We start from the raw sequence: 8,579 nt of genomic DNA on the forward strand, positions 1-8,579 counted from the left end.
TATACTGTAGCAAGTAATCAGAAAACAGATTATGGCAAAAAGGTTTTCAATAATTAAGCTTATTCCATAGAATACTGTTAAAAATTCCTCATTGAACTAAAATTAGGTTGGAAGGAAGGTTGGAACTAAATGACCTTTAAGGTCCCTTCCAACTCAAACCATCCTATGAATGAACAATGCCTCCATCACATGGAACTAGACCATCCTTGGTGGCTGACATCTGGTTTTGAAGGGTCATATTCATATGCTGCAGGGAAACCACACAGCTAACCAGGTTTCCTCAATATATATAGGTTCCCATTTGATTTTGTCTTTCCCACCCTTCAGTAATCCTGCAGAACAGTCGAGTTCTGTCAAGGAAGAACAGACTCCAACCTTCAAGAGCAAAACTCAATCAAGTCTTTGTATCAATGAAATCATAAAATAAACCCATTTGATAGCCAGACTGGCAACTGAAAATGGCAAGATGTGAAAGATTCCTGTCTGTAATTGAACTAAACAAAAGATTCCAGAGTTTGGTGGTGGGATGCTTCTGGGCTGCTTGTTGCTGTTTTGCATTAGTCACATGTAAAGGAAGGTATTCTTCCTTCAAATTCTATTTTAGCAGTGATCTTCTTTAATTCAATTGACAAGAGAAAAAATTTTAAGCATAAGAAGAACACTAATCAAAGCTCAGAATCTGACCATCTGTCCTCTAAAAATCTAAGTGGTATATATGACAAGCAGTTAGTTTAAAGATTCTTCTGGCAATTAATATACAGAACAAAGAAAAAAGAGTAAATGACATTTACATTATTTTAGTTGGCAAGTTCTTTGTACACAAGCAAGCAGGTCCCATCAAAGTTGCTAAATTTTAATTCCCAAGTCAGGTCATAGGAATCTCTTAATTGCAAAGCATTTGCTATGTTGATAGGGTATCACCAGAAACAACTGTCTGGTACAGAAAATTATAGTACAATAATTTTATACTAACTTAAGTATTAGCACATATGTTGCTGGCTTCAGAATAAAAACCAAGTTGCTTCTATTTTAAAAGAAAATATATCAAATTAGGATTCACAAAAGTTTTTAACCTCTACTGGAATCATAAAAATTAGTATTTTTGTTTGCAGTGCTTCAGGCAAACAGCATCGCTCACACTTGACCACTTATCCTTTGAATCATTCCGTTTTGGGAAGCAAGGCTGCTAAAGTGGCCTAAAGCCAGCCCCCATCAAGGACCTCTGTTACAAATAAAGTAGTTAAAAACAGATGGTTACAAACCTCAAAATTCTGGAAAATAAAGAGCAGCAAAGAGCAGTTAACACTGCACAATTCATTAAGAATCTCATGATAAACGAAGAAAATCACAGATGACCCACAGAACGAAATGCTGACGAATGATCCGCTTGAAACAGCGGGAACCATGGAGAAGCCTGCTGCTCCCACTACCTGCACAGAGCACAAAGCACTGCACACTGTGAGGTGGGGAGGTTTCGGCTGGTGAGAGTAGAAGCGTTACAGAAAAAAAGAAAGGAGTCACTGCTGGAAGAGTCCCTGTGGTAAACAGTAAATCAGGATGCAAATGCTGCTGCTGCAAAGCACAGTTTGCAGCACAAGTAAACTTCTGAAGGGGAATGCGAAGGTGGCCCTCCCACTGGGCTATCAACTGCACCACAGATTCAGCTATCCTTGTCACAAGCCACGAGGGGACACAAGCCACAAAGGCAGGAGCCCATGTTACACCAACTTAGTAGCAAAAAGTAAATGCAGAAGTTCAAAAAGTGAGGCTTGTGTTTCTGACAGCAAAGTTAATAAAGCAAGCTTTGAATTTCCCTTTTTTTTCCTGATGGTATGTTATACCTCCTGATCAGAAACAAGATTTCTCATTCCTAGTCTTGACTTCTCTTCTTTGAAGTTTTAAGGCAGTTGGTTTTCTATTGTAAAGTTTTGAACAATAATTCAGATTTTTGACGGTGCTATATTTACTATATACACTCTTGTCTCCAGCACAATCACAGGAGACCACCAGGAAAATTACTGATGAAGAATAACACGTGCTCTGCTATTTATCCAGTAACAATAAAAATAAGTGTTAACTCTAAACAATCCTGCTATTAAGAAAGAGTTACCTGCTTTTTACATACCCAAGCTCAGGTGCAATTTTTAATACACTATAAAACTTACATCTTACATCTTCACATCATCTTCACATCATCTTATAACTTACACTTATATCTTCATAGGTATAAGGTTTAAGTGAAACAGACTTCTCCTGAAATCCACCTAATGTGATTTATTTCACCAGGTATTTTCCAGATACATATAAATAAGGAATTATATCTCCCCAGGAATACATGGTTAATACATGGCATGGTTAGGGTGGAAACAAAATGCAAAAGCTGTTGTCACAAATCCTCTGGTCCTGGCTTTTAGGCACTCAGTCTCTACCTGGCACCCCTAATTCTCCCTAGTGCTTAGGCACTCCTTCTGTGACACTGAGGGGTGCTCCTGCCTCCTTGCCTAGCAGTAACAGCAGTAATTTACTGCAGGGACACAAGGACATGAGAAGGAACTTTCACATTTGTTACTGGAGGATCAGAAATCAGACTCCTTGTATACCTTGTCAAACTGGTTTATACTAGCTGTAATTTTCATACTGCTGCAAGACATCACAACTGTTAGCAGTTCCATTTAAATGGAGACACAGGTTTGGACTCAAGAAAATCTCTCAAAAATGTGTGTACATATGCAGATGTATGCTTGTGTAATTGTCTATGCTAAACAGCTCCCTGGTTTGGGGAAGTCTAACTATGGGAATTAGATTTCTGAGCTCACAGCAGCGAGGGCCTATGCAACACTCAAAGCAACCAGCAGGCTCATCCCCACAGCAGCAGGCAGCTCTAGTGCTGCACACAGCAGCAACACTGCAACAAAAGGATGGAAAGAATGAAGGCAATGACTGCTCCTGGGAAGGGCTATCTCTGTCACACACACCAGTGCCACCCAGCTCTAAATTGGGCTGAAAGCTGACAGAGGTGTTCTGTTGTTTGAATGGACTGTATCCAAGTTCACAGGATGCCTGTTAGGAGTACTGTACAATTTTAAAAACTCTATGCAGACTTGGCCTTTGCTTCTGAAACAACAATTCAACAAGTAGGGCGTCACTGCCATTCTAAGAAAAACTGCCTTATTCAGGCTCTTTTGAAACCTTTTGCCCGAGAGTCAACCAAATACTATACAAGTCAACTGCCTTTTTAAAAAAAAAAATATTTCATTTTGGTTGTGGAATCACCACTACCAGACATAAAAATAGTTCTCCCTATGAATTTATCTTCTTAATACTTCAACCAGCTTGTGTCTTGGCTTTATTCTGCTGACCGGCTGAATTACCAAACACTGCATTACCATTCTTCTACTGTCATGGTCTGTCCTTCTGCCTCCCATGCTGACAACATTAAATGCTTAAGTAATTACCTTAGAGTATTTGTAAAAAACAATGGTTTATACACATTCATCTGAAGTGAATAAGCACATCTTGAAACACTGGCATTTTACTATGACCACATACAGTTCTACCACAGAGTGTTGAATAATGCCATTCCAGTATGATTACATATTCAATTCCCTTGGATACTTGATTTGTTTTTCTAAACACTAGCCTAAGGTAATGTGATTTTTGTCAACATCGCATTTATTTTCTTGCTCTCATATATCTACAATGTTATTTCTAAACAAAACACTAAACAAAGTTATTTAGAAACTATTTTTTTAAACAATTATATACAAAAATGTTCCATGGGCATGAGCCCTGAGAAGAATCTCAGTACACTAGCACTATTTAATTAACAGAGTCTCACTTGCTAATTCACAGCAATGCCTACTAAAGACAAACCACACGTCTATACTTGGTCACCAAAAAGATGGAGAATCTTAGCAGGTGTCAAGGACAATATATATATATATATATATAGAGAGAGACTCAATGCACTGAATTTCTTAGAAAATGAGCAGAACTTACAGAAAATGATGAGCCATCCTTTGAAACTGCAACTGGGTAAATTCCATCTCCTAGCCGCACAGAGAGCTCCCAGCTACTTCTCTTTGATTTAGCAATAGGAATTCTAAAAAAGAAACAGACAGAAAAAAAATTTTTAACAGAGATTTCATGCTTGTCCCAAGTTAACCAGAAGCGCTTGCCTCATAGGATGGTCATGAAGGATATAACGTATCATTAATCTATAGACACAGTTGGAGAGCATACTTGAAAAAAATATATACTAAATACATTTTTCTGTCAAACAGCATATAAGGAGAAAATACACTCTTACTTTCTTTCTAGATTTGCCTTGACACACTGGGTATGCTGATAAAGTTACAGGAGGCCCTTGAATACAGCCAGCACTTGCTGCAGAATTAGCTCAAACAGGATGAAAAGCAGATGAGAAAGTGGGTTGGCAGGAGAATAGCAGTAGTGATAACTGGAGCAGTCTTTTTAAGGGCAAAATATAATCATTATTTCTTTAATCTCATTCTCAGTAAATCTTAATTAAAAGCCAATTACAGACAAAAGATTCAGCCAAACAAGTAATACAAGTAACTTTATAATATACATTTTTAAGTATCTTATACACAGAGCCCTTCAAGCATACTGAAAAAATAATGATGTATCATCACAGCCCATACGCAGGATTATACTGATTCCTGCAGCATTCTGTGGATGCACCATTTATCAAGTAACACAGGAAACCGAATCTTTTCAACTTAAAAAAGCACACACCTGAGAGCAAAGGAATGAGAACTGAGCCTCCATTCTTCGAAATTCAGAGTGGAACATGCAATTTTCAGGTATTTTATTTAAATGTATATTCATTTTCATTTTCCTCATTCTAACTTTTCTCGAGTCTCTTCCACTTTGCCATAACAAGCCAAAAGCATACTATAACTTTTCTAATGAATGGTCACCATATATTACCATCAGGAAGCACCACATAGCCTAAATAGAAGATAGGAAGGTGTAATTTAAACTCCATTAAAACAAAGACACACTATTTTGGTATAGCTTTTCTTCCACACTGGCTCTTAGACATTTAGGTTTTTCTGGAAGAAATCTGTAGGGATAATAAGTTTATCACCTTTACATCCCCTCTAAGGATCATTTCTGCCATAACGTTAATCTATTGTACATTATAGCACTTACTACACCATTTTATTGCAGTCTTCAGAGCCTTAAAACTTGTAAACACATTATGCCACATGCATCCTCCAGAGGATTTAGGTGACCAGTGAATCCCATCTCCCAAAAGAGAGTGCTCAGGTTTCCTGCGGAATCAACAGGGAGAAGCACCTGTGAGGTCTCCAGAGGCCACAGGAGGAGAAATTATCTGCCCAAGCCAAGGATAACACACTGACTTGCTAAGGATTTCAACAATTATTTTAAGAACATTAGGTTTTTAGATACCTGAAACTTACGCAAGTACAAATTCAAGTACTTAATGAGGCAAGGAGCTTCCAAAAATTGTGCCTTGCCACGTGCCTGAAAAGGGGAAATGGAAATGCTAAATATATCAGACACAAATAGATGCATATTTACCCTTAGTTACTCCTGGATCCAAGCCAAGTAAGGCCTACACCAAATTTCAGCAAACACCTTAGCCCACCTCTATCACTAACCTAAAAGTTCACAAGACAGATATTGAAAATAACCTGTTACTGTGCTAGCGATGCCAAGTGTCACCTTTCACATTTAATATAGTGAAAATTGTCAAAACAACAAATCTGAGGAATTATCCATGGTCTACTGAATGCAACACAATTTCTCAGCAACTCATATTGGAGTATGTCACCAAACATTTAGACTGGCTGATAGGAAACACGACAGACACAGGAGTTCCTGAAGAAGAGGAAGAGGAATTTCCTGCACAGGTAGCAGGCAGCAAGCTGAGAGATGTTTTCATTGCACTTCCTGGTATCAGAGCACCAGTAAGGAGGTATACAGGCAGCACCTGGTTAAGCTCTCCATGACACCCCACTCAACAACCAACAGGATTTAGTGGTTTATAGCAACTTCATATTTCTGATATTAGAACTAAGACCTCATCACAAACTCAGCTTAGTAGATCTGCTTCACTGGTGTCATGAGACTCCTTACAGCCTCGCTGGCATAGCCCTGCTTCATATTGCATTTGACTGGAAGTGACCTCATGAATCTGGCTGCTGGCCATCAAAGGAAAGACAGTCTTGTTCTCCAGCAGGGATTATTTTTGTTCAGTCCTGTCTTGCTGAGCTTTGTCAAGTGTATCTCCAAACAGGATGCATGCCTCTTGAGAAGCATGACTATGATCACTGCTTTGCCTGGGTTTCAAACAGTCACATAATTCCTCTCTCTGCAACACCACTGGCCAGGAGGGCAAGGTCCAGAGCTGCATCTAACACCAAGTACACAGCAAGCTGTCTCTCCCTTCTGGAACTGTTAGATTCATTTGCACAGCAACATTTTTCAACTTTGCCTGTGGTTTTGTAACTATAACTGACACTGGCTAGGACAGATACTTATACTAGCTCAAGACAATCCTACTTCTTCATTAAATCAAATTCCGTTCAGAGAAATTATCTTGTAGTAGACTCCATTTTGATAGGATTTTCAGGGAGAGAAGGTTCAATACAAATAAGGATTACAAAGTCCAAAAGTAAGGATCAAAGTCTAAGTTTGTTGAATATGAACAGGAAGTTGCTCACACGAGTTCATATAAAACTCCCCAAACTTCTGGCTACTCTCAAAATGTACAACTTTTAAAGTTCTGGATAATGGGATGAAATCCAACATATTGTATTCACAGAAAAAAAAAATCCCACTGAAAATAAAAATAGTGTAATTTTTGCCATCATAAAAGACACAAAGAAAACAGAAGGCACTTCCCCTCCTAGATTCAGAGTCCACACAGTATGTCTTTCCTAGGGTTCAACATGCCCTCTCTTTTTTCTCCCAGTTTCAGCAAATTACATATTATCAAATAAAATTACTTCATTTGCATATAAAGATCACTGGCTGCAAGAAGAAACACAAGTTTCACAGCAAGATGAGTGCCAGGTGAATGGGCAGCAGGGCCATGGAGAACTGTGCGCTGCTGATCCTTGCCAGGAGCATTACACACAAAGGGACAGAGAGAGCAAAGGCAGCACTGCAGCCGCAACGACAGGACATGGGTGGAAAAGGCTGTTACAAACTCCTTCCATGCAAAAAAGGGCAGTTCTGAACCTCTCCACTCCAAATTGCCTTCTAAGGGGAAGCATCACAAGCACCAGAGCACAGACGAAGAGTGATGGCCTGGCTTTAAGTCATAAAGGCTTTACTCCAGAGCACCAATTACAAAAACATGTAAGCAGTGCAACAAGAAAAAGAGCACTGTTTGCCTGCTTAGTTATTTATTTTCAAGCTCTACTGCCGTTTGTTCAACTAGAGATGATGTCTGTGCAGAATGTATTACGTCCCTTTTACCCTCAAATGCCATTCATGGGAGAGGGAGACACTTTAGAATAACACAGCAACCAAAGCTCCTGGTTTCCTTGCAAGCTCTCAGTGAGGAAAGCAGACAACTGCAAAAAACTTCAGATCGACACACATTTACTGTGCTCATGGAAAACATTAATTAAACTATTATCTATTCCAGTCAAGAACAAACAATGAAAGGAAACGGACACTCACAAAAGCAAATCAAGTAATAACTTTGCCCTGGCCATTTTGATTGTCACCAACTAATCCGATAGAAGGAACTCAATAAAAATGACGATTTTCTGCAGCTTGTGGATAATAAACTTACCTCTCCCAATTACCACTGATGATGTAAATGTGCTAGGACGTCACCAGCTCCTAAAGGCCCAGAAAACTGAGTACAGATTTTTTTACTTCCAATTCAAAATACATGCTTTAATGCTGAGGGGGAAAACACTTACAAATTCCTCTTCACTTCTGATATTTTTGCTGCATAATACTTTACGTAAACAGAGAAATCCCAAACTATCATAACAAGTCCTCCTGTTTGAAAGTTTATAAGCGTTTGAAAACCACATTTTATGACACTACATAAAGCTGTTTTTCAATTGGCAATTACCTATTCAGCAGTTAAATAAAAGTGAAATATTGACTTAAAACAATGTTAATGGTCAAAGAATCATTAAGAAATCCTTCATCATAACTTTCACAGCAGGTGGCCTGTAAAATGATCAAGAATAATGTGCTGGATTCTGTAGCCACCAAGGTCAGTTTCTGCATACAAATCTTGCAGAGGGAGAAAAAAAGACCTTCAGAAAGTGGGCCATTCATCTGAACCAAGTTCAGAGAATTTCCAGCACTGTGAAAAGATATGTTATGCAAGCACATAGATGTATTCAGTGGGGGTAGACTGAACCAGCTACATGGAGACTACAAAGGAGCCCTCCCATGGCTCATGAATAAGTCGAGGAAATGATCAGAAAAAAATGCAGAGATGTTTAGACAGATGGCCCACTTAAAATGCCTGGGACAGGGCATAAGCAATTTTAATGAAACTTTAGATCTACCATATAAATTGTTTCTTATTTTCCCTGCCCTCCCCCCACCCC

The 8,579-nt window shown here is 38.8% G+C and overlaps 1 protein-coding gene across 3 annotated transcripts in view; it reads right to left on the minus strand.

Moving 5' to 3' along the window:
* The window catches only part of PCCA (propionyl-CoA carboxylase subunit alpha), a 272,415-nt gene that overhangs the window by 101,184 nt on the left and 162,652 nt on the right, over positions 1-8,579 (minus strand). For all 3 annotated transcript variants that reach the window (XM_042042942.1, XM_042042930.1, XM_042042953.1), the window contains exon 19: positions 4,000-4,102. In XM_042042942.1, the coding sequence (XP_041898876.1) occupies positions 4,000-4,102 (103 nt within the window). The remainder of the gene's footprint in view (positions 1-3,999; positions 4,103-8,579) is intronic.

This window comes from Corvus kubaryi, unplaced genomic scaffold (genome assembly GCF_017639235.1).
Source record: "Corvus kubaryi isolate FWS band 111438036 unplaced genomic scaffold, C.kubaryi_AGA036_p1.0 133, whole genome shotgun sequence".
Lineage (NCBI taxonomy): Eukaryota > Metazoa > Chordata > Aves > Passeriformes > Corvidae > Corvus > Corvus kubaryi.